At 47.0% G+C, this 19479-nt stretch overlaps 1 protein-coding gene across 5 annotated transcripts in view; it reads left to right on the top strand.

The window, feature by feature from the left end:
* The window catches only part of SLC37A3 (solute carrier family 37 member 3), a 42626-nt gene that overhangs the window by 492 nt on the left and 22655 nt on the right, over positions 1 to 19479 (top strand). The window contains exons 1-8 of one of the 5 annotated variants that reach the window (XM_053254758.1): positions 2 to 119; positions 1182 to 1211; positions 6425 to 6596; positions 10745 to 10859; positions 13319 to 13411; positions 14499 to 14582; positions 15979 to 16124; positions 17879 to 17975. In XM_053254758.1, coding sequence (XP_053110733.1) covers positions 6502 to 6596; positions 10745 to 10859; positions 13319 to 13411; positions 14499 to 14582; positions 15979 to 16124; positions 17879 to 17975 — 630 coding nt within the window. In that variant the 5' untranslated portion in view covers positions 2 to 119; positions 1182 to 1211; positions 6425 to 6501. Of the gene's footprint in view, position 1; positions 120 to 167; positions 237 to 1178; positions 1212 to 6424; positions 6597 to 10744; positions 10860 to 13318; positions 13412 to 14498; positions 14583 to 15978; positions 16125 to 17878; positions 17976 to 19479 lie in introns of those variants that run through there. The other 4 variants (XM_053254759.1, XM_053254760.1, XM_053254762.1 and 1 more) reach the window with 4 other exon arrangements.

The following is a 19479-nucleotide window of genomic DNA, read 5'->3' as shown; positions in this document are numbered from 1 at the left end:
GCGCCGAGAGACTACAACTCCCGGCGTGCATCCTGGGGAGAGGCTGCGCGCGAGCAGCGCTGGCTGGGAAGCGGAGGAGTCATCTGACTTCCTGGAAGTTGCCTTGGAAATGCAGGCAGGTGAGAGGTGTTTACGTGGAGGTTCTCTCGGGGGGGGGGGGGGGAGCAGCAGGCGCCGCGGTGGGGTGGGAAGAGGGCTGCCAGTGCCAATTCAGCCTGAGGCGGCTGCCCTTGAAGGTTCTCTCCTCTGATCTTAAAATCTCCGGGATTGCTTTCAAGAGTCACCTGCAGATGCATGCCCGTTCCTGGAGGGTCGGCAGCTCTAGCTGGGGAAGGGAGCACGTCTGAATGAGGGATGGGTGGGGGTGATCGGAAGGAGCGAACCTTCTGCCTGGCGGCTGTGCTCCTCGCTCCACACCCATGCCGTTGGGTGTGGGCTGAGATTGCGGGGGCGTCTTGCTTAATCGTAGATGTTAGCTATTCTGATTCTCCTTCCTTGCGGCCGCTTTCTGGGTGTTCTAGATTCAGACTTGCATCCTGCGGGTTTATTAGGAAAGCAGCCCCGCCGAGTTCAACTTCAGTGGGCCCTTGCTTAAGCTTGCTGACTGCGCTGTGCACCCTGCTCTCGAGTCTTTTACAGTACTCTGCCACGTAGCACTTTACAGGAGGTTCTTCTCCTCATTGCGTTATATCCCTGCTGGAAGCAAAGCCTGGCCTGCTGAACTTGTGGGTGCCCGTCTGACAACTTAAAAAAAAAAAAAGTCCCTAAAGACTTTTTTTAAAAAAATCCAGGCTTTTAAACTTAATTGGTTTTAAATTGTTTCAAGGTTTTCATTCTTGTTTGAATTTGCTTTATATTGCAAATCGCCCAGAGATGGAAGTTTGGGGCGGTCTACAAATTTGATAAATATGAGCAGGCTGCTTTAAAAACCTAGAAATCTGGATTGATTCCTAAAGAAGCATTTGGCCTAAACCTGATCTGATTATCTATTGCTTCATTCAAGTGGCTTATTATGGCCCTTTATTTGAATAGAATTCTATTTTGGAATGCTACATCCTATAATCTTCAAGAAGTCTCCTTTGCACACTGTGGCAATGCACTTGTAATCTTCAGGGCTAGCTGAGAAGAAATGAATGACCAGATACATCTGTCTTAACAACCTGATTTTTGTTTCCAAGCAGGAACCTCTTGCTGAGAGTAGCTAACTTCAGGTATCGTATTCCTCTGCCCCCTAATTATTGCTGGTTTGGGAATATATCATGTGTTCCTTTCCCCTTCTCATGGTTTGCTCTAGGAATATTTTATTCTTCTATCATCCTCTAGGTTAATTATGGTTAGCGCTTACCAGGATTGTGCCAAACCATGGTTTGCAGATGTACTTCAAACCATGGGTATCCAATTATTGGTTGGAGGTGATCGGGATTAACCCTAACCATAGTTAAGCCTAATGCAGTCAAAATAATAAAACATGGTTACATGGAAGCGCGGAAGGGGACATCTTTGTGTTAGGTGGGGAAGGGAGTTCACAGGTCTGTGGAATATTCCTGTTCTTTAAGCCACTATTCCTGGATTGAGCCACTATGTCAGGTTCTAGTGAGCAGCATGGTAGGAAGGAGGGTAGATTAAGCCTTCAAGGTGTCTTGAGCTCTCCCCCTTCTCAACCTTAGGTGTGATGTGTAGAAACATAGGCCGTACAAGGATGAATCTGTATTTGGTAACTGTGGTATTTGGTGGAGGAGAGCTGGTCTTGTGGAAGCAAGCATGACTTCCCCTTAGCTAAGCAGGGTCTGCCCTGGTTGCATATGAATGGGAGACTAGAAGTGTGAGCGCTGTAAGATATTCCCCTCAGGGGATGGAGCCGCTCTGGGAAGAGCAGAAGGTTTCAAGTTCCCTCCCTGGCTTCTCCAGGATAGGCTTGAGAGCGGTTCCTGCCTGCAACCTTGGAGAGCGGTTCCTGCCTGCAAATAAAAAGACAATACTCAGCTAGATAGACCAATGGCAGCTTCAATCGAAGCTCCATATGGCATATGTTTCTATGGATGTCGTATCTGCTATAGATGTGCACACAATAGCATCACAGATAAATAATGGAGGACTTATTCTATTATTTAGTTCCAGCAGACTCTTCCTCCTCCAGATACAGGCTGCGTACTTTCAATAGAGAATTCAATAGTTGATCATCCGGATCAGCTCACTATGATCAAACACTGAGACTTTCTGTGCCTGGCCTGTTCACTGCTGGCTGATTCTGAGTGAATAAATGTAAGATCTGAGAGCAGTAGTAGGGCTGCTGCTGCTTAGAGATCCAGAACCTTTTGTTTGCAGTGTTCTGTATTTGTTGCTCACGCTCTTAGCCCTCATGCGTTGCCAGTTGTGTCTCCTGAGAGAGGCAGTGGCTGTCCCCAGCGTGCAGGATTTCTGTCTCCTGCTGGATGAAGGAGGATGGGAGGCGGAGAGCCTGGCTACTCATCACACTTGCCACATGGGATCTTTGCTTGTTGACAGTTCTGAAGACTTTTGCACTAAAAGATGGAGAAAATTGGAGGGGATAGAAATGACACACAGAGGCCTGGTTCAAATGTAATGCTAAACCATTCTTTAATGTGATATAAGAGGGAGCTGTGATGGGTTTGGGGCTTATGCACTGCTTCCCTTCACATACAAGGGAAAGAAGACTGGAAGGTTCTATCCTTCTCTGCTTCTGCTTTAAAAATTTTGTTCAACTGGAAATGGATAAACTGTGGTTAGTTGACAGTTCAGTAGCTGAAGCCAGGGTTTGCTTGTGGTATATTTGACCTAACTACAGTTGGAATAAGCCATAGTTTCCTGAGTTTGGCTGTAATGGGAAACTGGCTTATTCAAAACCAAAAACAGATGCTTTCAGTCTTCTCTCCTTGCCTGTGGGGGAGGCAAGGGACAGAAGGAGCATACAAATGAAAGCCTTGTTGCAGCTTGTCCTCCCATGAGCTCTGTTCACAAGTTTATATGCAACACTCGTGCAATGAGTGTACATTGTACACAAGTACAGTTGTTCACACATTATGTTGAAGACAGGCACAACAGTACACTTTCTGTTTGTAGCCTGCATTTGAGGGACCTGTTCCCAGGATCACTTTTTAAATGAATTCAGGTTCAGTCAATCATCCAAAAACATGCAAGAGCATACAGACATCTGCACACTTGTGCAACGTAATGTCTGAATAGGGCAGGGCTGCACAGTTTTGGCCCTCCTGCAGATGTTGGCCTACAGCTCCCCTCACTATTGGCCACTGTGGCTGGAGATGATGGGAGTTGTAGTCCCCAAACTGCAACTGGAAGGGCCCAAGTTGTGAAGCCCCTGTGGTTTAACACTGAGCAGGAACAGGGCTGGCGAAAAGGGAACTGGCGAAAAGGGAACTGGCGGACGGTCTGACTCCCTCCCTCCCGATCTCCCCTTATCTTTCTTCTTAACTAATTTCCCCCTCCTCTTCCCCTTCCCAATTATTAGGGAATATTAGCTTGATAAAGATAGGATAAGCAAACAGCCACAGAGGGTAGAGATAAGCAAACAGCCACAGAGGGTAGACAGCGGGCCCTGCTTCCTTGTGTGTTTGCCTATGATCCCCTCCTCGAGGTTTCTCTGCCTTCCAGTTTCTCGGTAGTTAGAGCCTGGCTTGCAGGGTGCTCCTTTTTATGCAGTTAATATATAACCTGTAGCTAAAGGTGCAGATGGAACTGTAAATGGGGCACAGCTAGCTTTCCCCTGGTTTGGGGAGCACAGTATTGGGGCCAATGTATTTGCATGGCCAGGTTTGGGGCACTGTTCCCTCTAACAGGGATTCCCAGATGTTGTTCACTACAGCTTGCAGCATCTTCAGCTGCAGTGGCCTTTGGCTGAGGATTATGGGAGCTGTAGTCGTCAGCATCTGGGAATTCCTGTTAGAGCGAACACTGGTTTGGGGGTGAGACTGCATCTGGCAGTTTGCGCATGGCAGGTGACTAGGCGGGTGGCTGATTTCAAGCCTGAGCGGAGGAGAACTTGCAGATACCCTTTCTTCATAAAGTCACCGGATGTGATCCTAATTGAGAGGCAAACGCGGAACATACGTTGCATGCAACTTATCTGTTCGTTTGTCCCACCGCCCCTTATCTAAGGATCTCCAGAGGTCCGCCCCTTATCTAAGCATCTGCCCCTTATCAACATCTAAGGGTCTTCCATTAGGGACATCTAAGGGACTGCCCCTTATCTAAGGGTCTAGAGGTCCACTCCTTATCTAAGGGTCCCTATCTAAGGCTCGGAGGGTCCGCCCCTTATCTAAGGATTTCCAGAGGATCTCCCTTATTTAAGGATCTCCAGTGTACCCAGTTTAACACACACACCCCCAATTTTATCTTTATAAAAATACTGTGATTGGCTCAAGGTTATCCTGTAAACTGTATGGCTGAATGGAGATTTGAACCCGGGTCTCCTTAATCTGAGACTCTTCTATCCATTGCACTGCGCTGGTTTATAAAGAGGGTGCCACTGGTACAGAAGTAGGGCTTGGCCATAATAGGAGAATACCAGACTCTGTGTGTCCTTGTTCGCTTGAACGCAGCTTAAATTAGATAGGCATGATAGCGCACAGGCCTTCATAACAGTTCAGTGAAAACTGGTGTGAACTCCTTTAAAGAGTCTCCTGTGCCTGAACTCTTCATTCCTTTGAATGTCACCACAGGGTTCCAGGACTTGGGCTCAGGGCACATGGTACTGCCATGGGTACTGTGTACAGTTTTGGTCACTGTATCTTGAGGAGGACATTGCAGAACTGGGGAAGGTGCAGGAGAGGGCAGCCAAGATGATCAGGGGCCTGGAGCACATTCCTTAAGAGGCAAGGCTACAACACCTGGGGCGTTTTAGATTGGAAAAGAGGCGACTACGGGAAAGACATGATAGAGGTCTATAAAATCATGCATGGAGTGGAGAGAAAGGGCAGAGAGAAATTTTTCTCCCCCTCTCACACCAGAGGTCATCCCATGGAACTGATGGTCAGGAAATTTAGGACCAACAAGAGGAAATACTTCTTCACACAGTTCATGATTAATCTGTGGAATTCTATGACATGGGATGTGATGATGGCTACGAGCTAAAAGGGGCTTGGACAAATTCGTGGGGGACAGATCTATCAATGGCTACTAGTCTGATGGCTATAGGCCACCGCCAGGCACAGAGGCAGATGCCTCTGAATACCAGTTGCAGGCAGTGTTCCCTCTAACGGGTTCCCGTTATGGGGATGTTGTTGATTATAACTCCCAGAATCCCCAGCTTCAATAGCTTTTGCTTGGATTATGGGGGTTTTAGTCAACATCTGGAAATCCCTGTTAGAGGGAACACTGGTTGCAAGGGAACAACAGCAGGAGACAGGGCATGGCTCTGAGGCTTGAGGTGGCGTACAGTAGGGATGTGCATGGAACCGGCTGGCCCGGTTTGAGTCCAAACCGGACTCGAACCTGACCAGACCAGTTCGGTCTGGCACCTCTTCGAACCCCCCCCCAGGGGGTCTGAAGGTTCCCCCTTGCCGGCCTCAGTCATCACCGCCGCGGCCCATTCAGCTGTTTTATTTGGCCTGTTTGGGCCTCCGTATGCTAGCGCAGTGGCCATGTTGTCTGCCGCCGTGCATGCGCAAATGGCCTCTGTGAGGCCTGGCATGGCCACGATTTGCGCATGCACAGTGGCCATTTTTTAAAAAAATGTTTTTAAATGGCTGCCGCACATGCACAAATGGCCTCTGCGAGGTCCTGGGCCATGCCAGGCCTTGCAGAGGCCATTTGTGCATGCGCGGTGGCAGATAAAAGGGCCACCGTGCCAGCACACGGAGGCCCGAATGGGTCGTGGCGGTGATGACTGAGGCGGGTGGGGGGAGGGGGAACCTTTGCGAACCCCCCTCCCCGTGGCCTAGAGTGGCCCTGAAGGCCCTGCGAACGCCTCAAACCGTCAAGGGGTTCGGTTTGACCCCCAATGGTTGAACCAAACCGGTTCGACCTCGAACCGGTTCAGGGTCGAACCTGTTTGCACATCCCTAGCCTACAGCCCTCAGACAAGTAGCCGTTGATAGACCTGACCTCCGTGAATTTGTCTAAGCCTCTCTTAAAGCCATCCATACTGGTGGCTCTCACCACACTGTGTGGTAGAGGATTCCATAGGTTAATTATGCATTGTGGGGAAAGTGCTTCCTTTTGTTGGTCCTAAACTTCCTGACAATCATTTTCCTGGGATGACCCTGGTTCACCTCCAGCTAAATGTATTGATCTTAATATGCATGCTTACTCAGAAGTAAGTCCCACTGAATTCAGCGGGAGTCGCTTTCTAGAAAGCGTGCTTAGCATTGCAACCTCATGTTCTTTGCTGATCTGTTTCTACTCAAGTTTTGCCTTGACATAATTTTTCTTGCCTGTTTTTCTTCAGGGAAAGGAGACATGACCTAATCTACACTCCAGCCTTAAAGGGGGTTGGGAGGAGCTGGGGAGACCGGAAGGAGAGCAATGCCAGGAGTTCTGAGGCGGCAGCCTGGAAAGAGGGCCCTTGTGTCGCAGTTCACGCACCATCACATTGCTGTGTTCTTGCTCACTTTCTTCAGGTAGGCCGTTCTGACTGAACTGGTGTGGTCACCATTTGATAGGTTTGGATGCTAGCACAGGGGTTCTCAAACTTGGGCCCCCAGATGTTGTTGGACTACAACTCCCATCACCCCCAAGAGCAATGGCTGGCCGTTGCAGCTGGGGATGATGGGAGTTGTAGTCCAACAATGTCTGGGGGCCCAAGTTTGAGAACCCCTTCGCGAGAGCAAGTGGGATGCAAAAGTCTGAGAGATAAGAAGAAAGAAACCCTTTCTGAATAATGACGTGCACCCTTAGCATGTAGTTTTGATAGATTTTGGATGCAGTGATTCAGAACAGACATGCTTTACAAGCCCCCCCTAGCACCAAGGAGAGGAGAGCTGGTCTTGTAGTAGCGAGCATCAATTGTCCCCTTTGCTAAGTAGAGTCTGCCCTGGTTTGCATTTGGGTGGGTGACTGCATGTGAGTGCTCTCTGCTGTAAAGTATTCCCCTTAGGGCATGAGGCCGTAGCTCAGTGGTAGAGCATCTGCTTTGCATGCAGAAGGTCCCTGGTTCATGCCCTGACATCTCCAGATAGGGCTGGGAGAGGCTCCTACCTGAAACTTTGGAGAAGTTACTGCTCAGTGGTCTGACTCTGTATAAGGCAGCTTCCTGTGTTGTTCTTTTCCACCATGATAATTCTGCACTCATCTTGCAGTTGATTTCACAGCATGAGGAGCAGCAGGCAAAGCTTAATGCAATATGCTGCTTCTCCTTTGATGATATTACTTTTTGAAATCCTGGCTGAGCAGGAAACCATTGAGCAAGCATGCCCTAAGGGCAGCTTCACCTATTACATTTAGTGTGCAGTGAACTTTAGACCCTGAGCGTATGGAGTTGCCTTATATTGAGTCAGACTATTGGTTCATCTAACCCAGTATTGTCTCCTCTGATTGGCTTCAGTTCCCCAAGGTCGTGAACAGAGGTATTTTCCTTAGTCCTGCTACCTGAGCATATTGTTAACTGGAGACGTTATTTTTCAAATTTGTAGACCATCCCCAACTTCCATTTCTGGGCGGTTCACAACAACATAAAACGTATTAAGTGAAAACTGTAAAACCATTTAAAACCACAGTCAAGTTAAAATGTTTGCGTGAAAATAACAAGTCTTTAGAGTTGTCAAAAGTTGTCAGAGAAGGGGAGGCTCTTGTTTTAGCAGGCAGTGCATTCCAGAGTCTTGGGGCGGCAACAGAGAAGGCCCGTCCCTGCATAGACACCAGATGAGCCGGTGGCAATGGTAGACAAAACTCATCCGGATCTCAATGGCGGTGGGGCTCATGGCGAAGAAAATGGTCTAAACTGTTTAGGGCTTTATAGGTTATAACCAGCACTTTGTATTTCGCCCTGATACTTATTGGTAGCTGGTGTAGCTCTTTTAGTATAGGAGTAATATGGTCTCTCCGAGTTGACCCAGAGACCAACCTGGCAGCCACATTCTGTACCAACTGCAGTGCAAAGGCAGCCCCACATAGAGCACATTGCAGTAGTCAAATCTGGAGGTTACCAGCATATGTGCCACTGTTCTGAGGTTGTTAATCTCAAGAAATGGATGCAGCTGGTGAATCGGCCGAAGATAGAAAGTACCTCTTGCCATGGTGGCGCAGTGGTAAAACTGCCGCCCTGTAACCAGAAGGTTACAAGTTCGATCCTGACCAGGGGCTCAAGGTTGACTCAGCCTTCCATCCTTCCGAGGTCGGTAAAATGAGTACCCAGAATCTTGGGGGCAATATGCTAAATCATTGTAAACCGCTTAGAGAGCTCCGGCTATAAAGCGGTATATAAATGTAAGTGCTATTGCTATTGCTATCACCTCAACCTGGGACACCAGGGAGAGGTTTGGATAGAGTAGCACCCCCAGACTGTGTACCCTTTCCTTCTGGGGAAATGTGACCCCATCTAGGACTGGCAGATCAAAATCGTTTCCCAAATTCTGACCCCACGCAATAAGTATCTTCATCTTATCTGGATTCAGTCTGTTTGTTATCCATCATCCAGCCCGTCATTGCCACCAGGTAGGCATTCAGGGAGGTTATGCCTTCTCCTGATGATGTTGACATGGAGAAATAAATTTGGGTGTCATCAATAGCAATAGCAATAGCAATAGCACTACATTTATATACCGCTTTATAGCCAGAGCTCTCTAAGCAGTTTACAATGATTTAGCATATTGCCCCCAACATTCTGGGTACTCATTTTACCGACCTCGGAAGGATGGAAGGCTGAGTCAACCTTAAGCCCCTGGTCAGGATCGAACTTGTAACCTTCTGGTTACAGGGCGGCAGTTTTACCACTGCACCACCAGAGGCTCAGAGAGCATACTGATAACACCCTGCACCAAATCTCCAGATGATCTCTCCCAGCAGTTTCATGTAGATGTTAAAAAGAATTGGAGACGGTATGGAGCCTTGTAGAACTCCATAATTAACTCCCACTTTGCAGAGCAACAGTCTCCAAGGGACACCATGTGGAATCTGCCCGAGAGGTAGGAGTGGAACCACTGGAAAGTAGTGCCTCCCACCCCAACGCTCCAGAAGGATACTATGGTCAATAGTATCGAAAGCTGCCAAGAGGTCCAAAAGGACCAACGGTCACACTCCATCTGTGAATTCTCAATTAGAGATCATCCATCAGGCTGACCAAGGCTGTCTCCACCCCATAGCCTGCCTAAAAGCCAGTTTGAAATGCATCTAGATCAGCATTCCATCTAACAGGGAATTCCAGATGTTGACTACAACTCCCAGAATCCCTAGCTGCAGTGATCTTTGCCTGTGAATTATGGGAGTTGTAGTCAACAACATCTGGGATTCCCTGTTAGAGTGAACACTGGTCTAGATATTCGGTTTCCTCCAAGACTGCCTGGAGCTTGAGGGCCACCACTCTCTGTTACCTTGTCCAGCCACAGAAGGTTGGAGACAGGCCTATAGTTGCTTAACTCTGAGGGATCCAAGGCAGGCTTTTTCAGAAAAGGTCCAATTATTGATTTATAATACCTGTCTACCAGGCCTTCTACAAGCCCCCGCCCCCCACCGGATAGTATATCTGGTAGAGCCATCCAGCATGATGTAGTGGTTAGAGTGTTGGACTAGGACCGGGGAGACCTGAGTGCAAATCCCCATTCAGCCATGATAGTTGCTTGGTGACTCTGGGCCAGTCACTTCTCTCTCAGCCTAACCTACTTCACAGGGTTGTTGTGAGGAGAAACTTAAGTATGTAGTACACTGCTCTGGGCTCCTTGGAGGAAGAGCGGAATATAAAATGTAATAAATAAATTTTATATATATATATATATATATATATATATATATATATATATATATATATATATACACGCCAAGTCGGACAAGGGTCAAGAGAACAGGTAGTAGGCTGCACTGGTCCAAGCAACTTGTCCACATCCTCAGGAGTCACAAACTGAAACTGTCCAGCCTAACCATATAAGAGTTGTTGCTGGACATCTCCACATCAGACACTGCAGTAATTGTGGGGTATGAGTCTAATACGAGAGATTTTATCCACAAAAAACTCATTTTTAAATGTCACAGTGGATAATTGATGGTTCCAAATTCTGATTCAAGGGAGGAGGGGTGAGCATCTCCCTTCCCTCTGCAGATGCTCATGCTTCCCAAAATATGTCCCTGGGATTGCAAGACCCTCTGGGACATGCTTTTAGGAGGCACAGGTGACTGCAGAGGAAAGAGGGGATTGCTGGATACCAAACCTTCCCTCTGTGGTGCAGGGACATGTATCCTACACATGACTATTGGTTTAAGCAATTTGCATAGCTTAACAGCATATGAATGAAGAAAAACCTCTTTTAAGATGGAATCATAGAATTGGAAGGGTCTTTGTAGGTAATTGGGTTCAGTTCCTCTCATCCCCATTGATATGTTTTATTGGGAGTGCTTTTTACCTGTTGGAATCTCCCTTTGTCTTTTGCTGCAGAGAGAGGTGAGATTCTGCAGTTAAATCCTGAAAGTGGTTTTTCTTCAGTTTCTGCCCTCTCTAGCAGAAGTTGCCTTTGCCAGCAGCGAGGGCAGTGCCTCCTCCCAGCTCTCAGGATGACATTTGGAGCTGGCCTGAGCAAATACTCGTGTCTGATCTCCCTTCTCTCTCTCTCTCTCCCCACAGCTACTCCCTGCTCCATGCCTCCCGGAAGACATTTAGCAATGTCAAGGTCAGCATCTCCAGCCAGTGGACCCCCTTCTGCCTTAATGACACCGGCCTCAATCTTCAACCATATGAGGTGAGGTCAACGGGCTCCTTGGCCTATGAAAGCTAAGACCTTGCCTGCCTTTTCTTTGGCTAGTGGAGAAACATTGGGCATCTTCTGGATCTCGCTGTAATATGCGAGGCAGCTCTAGGGCTATGCCCACCCAGGGCCTGCCTTGTTGTTGATAGCAGTACTACTACGACGAATATTTATTTACTGCTCTTCAACCAAAGTTCTCAAAGCGGTTTACATAGAAAAATAATACATAAATAAGATGGTCCCCTGACCCCAAAGGTCTCACACTCTACAAAGAAACATAAGGTAGACACCAGCTTATGTTTCCCTACCTGCAGCCTGATGTAGTAGAGTCGAAGGAAAGCTATATCATGTGATGTTGCAGCATGTGTACATTGGCTGGAAGGGTGCTTCCTTGCCTTTAGAAAAGATGCACACTTCTGTCAATTTTGGACTTGAGTTTTTAGAGCCCAGGTGGGTAGTACCTCCATGATGTTCAGCTTGAAGATGGAACTCCGCTCTGCAAGGGAATGAAGCCAAAACAAATCTTAAACATTTCTTTCAGCACTGTCCAGCTCTACAGCCAGGTGTCACAGTGGTATAGAAAAAGAACCTGTAAGCTGTCTATTACTGTAAACAACTTTTAACACAATTGTTGTGTGTACAATCCTGATGACACAGAAAAATGAAATAAATTATTCATTATGCTTAAAGTCCTTGCAACATTTGGTCGAACACTCTACCCTGTACTTATATACAAGGGACTATTTATTTAAAAATTTGTGTCCCACTTTATTTTCCCAAAGGGAAATTCAAAGCAATGATCATCAACACAGTTTAAAACAATATAATATATGGTGGTTATAAAATATATATTTATATAATATAAATAACATAAGCCGATTAAACATTCAGAAGGGAGACACTAGGTGAACAGTTATCAGCAGGCTAAAAAACAAGTGTCACATCTGTAGAGTCAGCCGAATTTTAAAAGAGCTCACAAAAGCAAGTTGTCTTAAGCCTGCCCCATTTAAATATTGGCAGGGGGATTCCTGACTTTGCCTTGGAAGGGAGTTCCACAGGGCCAGGGCGACTACAGACAGCGCATGTTCTCATTATAGACTTGCGGCAGAATAAAAACAATAAAACCCCTTTTCTATCCATTAACTATATTATGTAGAGCATTGATGGAAACATTCCAACAATGAATATAAATTGCAAGAAGTTGACTGACCTCTAGTGACAGGATTTGGTACTGACATCACTTCACAGATTAAGAACCTGCTCTAATTTGGGGTGTGTGTTTTGCTCTTAATGAGGGCTAAAGACAAATATTGAAGACATTGAATGCGATTGGTTGGCCCCAGTTCTTCTTATGGTAGTTTGAAGCTAGGTTATCCCATCAACATGTCTTGAGACCATTTGTAGCAGATTAAAGCCTTTGTCTCAGAGCAAACTCACTTGAGGGAAAGAAATGCTGAATCATCCCTGCTGAGCTGCATGACTAGGTTTCTCCTAAAACTCTTCTGTATTTTTGGTAGGTTCAAAAGTAGCTGCAACCCCCCACCCCCTTTATTAAAGAGCTTGAACCTCCCTGGGCTTGGGGTGGAATTCCCAGGGGAAACACTTTCTTTTGCTATTGGAAAAGTACACAAATCTTCCATGTGTATGCCTGCACATGGTGAGTAAAAAGATAGCTGTTGACTGCTTGAGACATGTTTGCACCAGCGTAAAAACCCCTTTCAGGCCCCCCCCCCCATTTCCTGAGTTAAAAACCCACTAGGAGAGGCTTGTAAAAGAAAATAACAAAAGGAAAAACAGCGTTATCCAAATGCTACAGACTGCTTCCATCTGAGGCTTTCTCAGCTTTTAGTTACAGGTAAAAATACTCAGTAGGTTACAAGAATACTTAAAAAAGCACCCCGAATGGTGTTGGGGCGGCACATTTAAAAATCATGGCTACCCAGTTGCAAATAACAGGTATGTAGGAAAATGCAAAAGCATTCTTAAAAGCTTACAGTACAGGTAAGTTATCATAGAACAGTATCGGGGATATACAAAACATACACCAAGGAAACACAGTCTAATGCAAAGTCTGACTAAACAAACTTTTCCCTAAACTAAACTTCCCAAAGCCAAAGCCCAGGCTTCCTTTTCCTTGAACTCACGAAACTCTGGTTGAGAACTCAAGCTTCCTGCCCTCCTGGCTTTCCAGGACCTTCAGAGGCATTCTTCTGCAGCCAGTCTTTATGGCCATATGCCTTCCTCTGCACCTCCAGCCAGCTTCTTCTAACAAAGAACTCCCTCCTTTCTGCCAACAGCTCTCTTGGTCCCATCTGCATGGTGGGCTGTTTGACAGCCTGGTGAACTCCAGGACTCAGCCAGTCAGGACAGGGTTCACTTCTGGTTTACTCTTTAGGGGAGGGGTGGCTGATCACTACACCACTGTTTTACTATGCTGCTGCTTCTCTCTTCAGCTCTGGAACAGCAGTCACTTATTTCCCAATATCGATGAAGCCACTCTCTTCCTTGGGACGCTGGATACCATCTTCCTCTTCTCCTATGCTGTGGTGAGTAAAAACCTGCTTGTTGTACCACTCTAGAAACATGAATAGGAAGAGCCTCTCAAGTTTGGGGCATGTGGAAGTTTGTGAAATTTCCTCTGTAAAGCCTTGGTGATGGTGGGAGATGATTTGGATAAATACATTTCTTTGCTTAGGAATTTTTTATCCCTGCTTTCTACTCCTAATGGAGTACCTAAGGTAGCTTGCATCTCAAAAAGAAAAGAACAAAACTATGTACCGTATTTACCTGAATCGAAGGCAACTCAATTTAAGATGGCGCCCTTAAAACATACAAGTTAAATATTGTATTTACATGAAAGGAAGAGGACTCAGAACTTAAGGTGACCCCCCTGCTTTCTAATATTAAAGAACTTGGAAAAAACCTACTCTGGGATTCAGGTAAATACATCCCACCCTTCCTCCAAGGAGCCCAGAGCGGTGTACATGGTGTTATATCATCACAACAATCCTGTGAGGTAAATTAAGCTGAGAGATAAATGACGAGCCCAAAGGCACATTGTGTGAGTTTCATGGCTGAATGGTGATTTCAACTCTGGTTTTCCCAGTCCTAGTCCAACACTTTAAACACTATTCCATGCTCTTTATTAAAAAAGAAAAAGAAAAAGAAAAAAGCCAACTTCAAAAAAATCACAGCCTAGAGAGCAACAATAAATATTTAAAAACCAGAGGGAGACAAAGAAAATGTCTGGAGGCCAGGTGGCCTGTAGCTGAAATGTTTAAATTTTCACTAGTCTCTTATGTTTTAGTCTGCTGCTGTTTTCCAAAAGTTGCCTGTTGTATTAACTTAATGTTTGCCTTAAATTTTTGTTTTTTTGTAAACCGCCTTGTGAAGTCTTGTGCTGGAAAGGTCGGATATACAGTTGCTAAGTAATAGAAAGGGCCTCGCCCACTGACGACAGTGGACAAGCACGGCCATACAGGAGGAGAGAGTCCTTCAAGAATCCTGGTCCTGACTCTTCCAAAATAAAACTGCAAAGAGTCTTGTGGCGCCTTTATCATGGCATACGCTTTTGTAGGCCAGAGCCCTCTTCATCAGATTCTTATGACATTAAACCTCTTTTTCTGCTTTTAGGGTCTCTATGTCAGTGGTGTTGTTGGGGATCACCTGAATATGCGCTGGGTCCTTTCGTTTGGCATGTGCTCATCTGCTTTAGTGGTAAGCTGGGAAATCTGAACTCGCGTTAGATTTGTAGCTCCTAGAACACTTGGGGTTGGCTTGGAGAAGAGTTGCCCTATCATTGTACTCAGACTTAGTTTTGATCAGTGAGAACTGGGGATTCTACCATATACAGAGCTACCACACACAGAGGCTACAGAAGCTACCATATACAGAGGCTACCATATACAGAGTCAGACCATTGGTCTCTCCAGCTCAGTATTGTCTCTGTTGACTGGCCGTGGCTCTCCAGGGTTTGAAAGACTTACCAGAGGCAGGAACATAGGAAGCTGCCTTGTGTCAAGGCAGACCACTGGTCAGTGTAACTTGATGTTTTCTGCACTGACTGGCAGCAGCCCTCTAAGGTTTGAGGTGGGACTCTTTCCCAGCCCACCTGGAGATGCCAAGGATTGAACCTAGGACTTCTGCATGCAAAGCACTGAGCGAAGCAGTTTTAATATTTTAAGCAGAAAAATGTCAGATTTTCACTATTCTAATAAAGTGTGCTTTGACCATGCCAAGGAGCCTTGTGACTTCTCCATCGCAAACTGCACCCTCTTGCCATGTGGAAAAGTTGGCTTCATAAAATATCCCCAGGGCTGCACCTATTCAGAAACTGTAGCCAGTTAAAACCATTGGTTGGCTGACTCGCATCCTGCATACCTTTTGTTCAAGTGGCTGTTTGTAAATCCTCTGTGGCTGTTCTGCTCTTTAGGAAAGTGGTACGTAATGCATAGTAGTAGTAAGATCTTTAGGTCTTCTGTGTTCAGCCAATGCATCTGGAAACTGCCTGTGCCACTTGTACACTTCTGTGTCCTGCAGTGATTGGCTGATGATTCATTTGTGCAGATGGGAAAAGCTAGGTTCCTGGACACTATAGCACTTGGGGGAAATCCATCCGGATGACAGACAGGGAGGTTTTTCCAAAAGTTGTACCTTTTTAATTTCTTTTAGGCCACCAGTACATGATCTAAAGCTGCAGTCTTGTGCACAGTTACCTGAGAGTAATTTCCATCGAACTCAGTGGGGCTGACTCTTGAGGAAACATGCGTAGAATTGCATCCTCCTTATTTATTTATAGACGACTTTTAAAAAAACGTTCTCGAAGCAGTGTTCATAGAAAAAGAAATAAGATGGATTCCCTTTCCCAAAAAGGGTTGGCAGTCTAAAAACAAGCACACGGTAGACATGAGCACCGGCCATTGGAAAAATGCCGTGGCTGGAGTTGGATTGGGACGGTTGGTCTCCCCCACTGAAAGTAAGAGGGCTGCCTCTTTATAAGGCATCTCCTTGGTCAGTCGCAAGCCTTGTAGAGATAGACGTGGAGGGGCAGGCAGACTAGTTAGAGATGGTTGTGGGCGACTTTGTACCTCTCTCCCTCTTCTCTCCCTCTCAGGTGTTTGTCTTTGGCACTGTGACTGAATGGCTGCACTTCTACAACAAATGGTTCTACTGCTGCCTCTGGATTGTGAATGGCTTGCTCCAGTCCACTGGCTGGCCCTGTGTGGTAGCTGTCATGGGGAACTGGTTCGGCAAAGCTGGGTATGTTGATGGTGTCGATCCTCCCGCATTTCTTTATTCGTGCCCTCTTTCTCCTATCTGCACGTAAGAGGCATTCCAGATCAAAAACCATGCCCAAAACGGTGATTCCCAGCTTTTTCCTTGTGGTCTACCACATCGTCATTGAAAGCTTTTGCTGACGTGTGTGTGCGTGCGTGCGTCCAGGGTTATTAAAAACACAACTATTTCGAATTTATTATGCTCACTCACACACATTGCACTCATCACAGTACATTTATCGTCAGTAAAATAACACTTACCCAATGTAAACGAGAAAGATAACACTTAACTTATTATCATGATTACATTATCTCCCCCACCCCGACCACCTGCAGTACCATCAGGGACCACCAGTGGTCTGTGGACTCCAGGTTGGGAACCCCTGCCTTATCCAAGTGGACCTCAATCGCACTACCACTGTTCACAGATCTGCAGTTGGAGAATAGGCACCCCCTGACCTTGATATCCATGGATACAAAAGGGTTAAAGCCTGCATATCTGTGGTTCCTACGTGGCCACTCGGATGTTATTTCTGGCCACCTTTTTGATGAAAGGAGCCATTTTTGTGGCTCATTTGTGGGGAGGGGGGAAGAATTTTGTTCCTGTGATTTTTGTCATGGGGAAATGGTGGATTTGGCACTTTGTGGTGGGGTGGGGGCATTTCTGGACACTTGGAGCATGGTAGGGCACTTTATTCCAATTCTGGCTTTTTGCCGTTTTTCATCCTTGTCTCCAGCCTCCAGTAATCTAACTCCCGATTCCCATTGCCTCAGTATCTGTGGCTCCGTTATCCGTGGTTGTAGTGGAGAACGGAACCCCTGTGGATAATGAGGCCCACCTGTAGTTACTTTTAAACTTCCCTCAGGCCTCGAGTTTCAGCTGCTTGTCCTGAACCTCCCCTGGTCACTCCATTTATTTGAAAGGACATCAGTAACCCAAAGTAGCTTATTTTTTTTCTATGGAGGGTTGCAATGGAAAATATTAGGGTCTTGAGAAAGCTAGAGGAGGATATAAAGCTCTCTGTCATTAGTGCTCTCTCTCTCGTTTAAAACTGAAATACCTTTGACCTTTTACTTTGTACAAATAAAGCATCCACGGGCGGGCGGGGGGTGGGGTCGACTACCCAGACACAGGCTTACCTTATTTATTATTTATTTATTTATATACTGCCCTTCCAAAAATAACTCAGGGCAGTTTATTATGTTTCACTTTCTGCTGCTGCCTCCTTCCTTTTTGCTGGAGAAAGTCAGCAGCCCCCGTGCAGAAGGGCTGTGCACGTTTTTAGGGTGGCAGCTGGAATTCTCCACAGATGTGTCTAATCCTCTTTTGAAGCAATATAAGCTAGTGGCCACCACCACCTCTTGTGGCAGCGAATTCCATAGGTTACGCACTATTCATGGATTCTCACATTTGGACCCCGGCTATGGTGGACTGCAACTACCCTCATCCCCAGCCACAATTCATTGTGTCAGGGGATGATGGGAGTTGTAGTCCAATGTCCGCTGGGAACCCAGGTTTGAGAGCCCCTGTGCTGCTTTTGGCTGTCATTACACTCCTCTTAGTCAATTTTATTGGGCGACTCTGAGGCCTGTGAGTGTAAGTGAGATTCTGCCTCTTCTCTGCCCCCTGCAGGCAGGCAGCTGCCATTTCAGGGAAGAGTGTCATGGGGTCTGCTGTCAATTCAGGTCTCCCCTGGCTTCCCTTCTCAGCACTTGTTCTTTTTAACTCCCACTCAGGAGGGGCTTTGTGTTTGGACTCTGGAGCGCCTGTGCATCCGTGGGCAACATCCTTGGGGCGTTCCTTGCCTCCTCGGTTCTGCAGTATGGCTATGAGGTGGGTGCGACAAGCCTGCGACTTCCCCTCTGTGTGGATCGGGGCTGTTTCTGGGCGGTGATATGGAAAGCCAAGGAGAATTGTGCTAAGAAGTTGTGCTGTGCAGATGAAGGTTACATTTATGCCTGTTTGCACCCCTTGTTGTTCTCTCCTTTGGAACTCTTTCCTGCTGCTGCTGCTGCTTCTTCTTAGGAGTATGTTGATTGCGTATTACTGGTGTAGAAGTGCCTGTGTGTACAGAAACTACTTAAAAAGGAGACACTGGCTAACATCCGACTAGCAAAGTGCTTGTACAAGGGTGCTAGTTAGTTGCGTAGGCTTGAGCCCAAAATGTTTCGGAGGCCATTACAAAGGCCTCCGAAACATTTTGGCTCCGGGGGCCGCTTCGGCTCTTCGGCCCTGGCAGGGGTAGTTCTTTAAGGGTGGGGGAGGGTGCACTCACCCCTGCAGCCGGCGCTCTGTTATTTTCAGGCCCCTCAGGGAAGCAGCGTTCCTCCCTGCTGCCCCATTGTCCTCATCGCCCAGAAGTATTGATTGTGCGTGTGCACACACCCCTGTCTACCATGCACGCGACAGGCGCATGTGCGATCGGTACTTTTGGCCGATGAAGGACAACGGGGCGGCAGGGAGGAACGCTTCCGCTCCGAGGGGCTTGAAAATAACAGAGTGCCAGTGGGGGAAATGCGGTGGGGGGGGGTTGTGCACCCTCCCCCACCCTTAAAGAACTACCCCGGCTGACACCGAAGCAACTTCGGGCACATCCCTATAGTTGCGCTTCAGACTAGTATTATGCTAGCATAAACAAGTTTGCCCTAGTACCAGGGTCGGCCCTGTGGTATTGGGCACCCCAGGCAAAGTTTGTCACTCCCACCCCCACCCCTGGATGAAAAATGTGGAGACCCAACTTCAACTTGAGCTGTTAACAGGCTGCTCATTCGCCGGGATGGGGGGAAGAGAGTAAAGCAAGGTAAGGCTAACTTTGCTCGCTTGCTCTTTCTTCCCCATTGTGCCCCTCAGGCCACCTCCAGAGAGGAGAGCAAATGAGCATTCCCAGCCAGTCAGATCTGTCGATCTGGCTAGCATGGCAAGATGCACAACCTGTGGTACCCCTCATCTGTTTTGCTTTCTGCACAAGAGTGCGGTTCTGACAATCCCAAGGAGACCTGGTTATGGGGTAGCAAGCATGAATTGACCCCTTTGCTAAGCAGGGTCTGCCCTGGTTTGCGTTTGAATGGGAGACTGCATGCATGAGCACTGTGAGATACCCCATTAGCATCCCCTTAGGGGACGAGGCCACTCTGGGAAGAGCACCTGCATGCAGAAAATCCCAGGTTCACTCCCTGCCATCTCCAGATACAGCGGGGAGAGTCTCCTGCCTGTGATCTTGGAGAAGCTGCTGCCAGTCTGTGCAGACAGTACTGAGTTAGTTCGACCAAGGGTCTGACTCAGTACAAGGCAGCTTCCTATATCCTTGTGACTTCATGCAGCTATATGCTCATCTTGC

This window comes from Hemicordylus capensis, chromosome 5, assembly GCF_027244095.1.
Source record: "Hemicordylus capensis ecotype Gifberg chromosome 5, rHemCap1.1.pri, whole genome shotgun sequence".
Classification (NCBI taxonomy): Eukaryota; Metazoa; Chordata; class Lepidosauria; order Squamata; family Cordylidae; genus Hemicordylus; species Hemicordylus capensis.
This window is presented reverse-complemented; position numbering and strand designations above follow the sequence as displayed.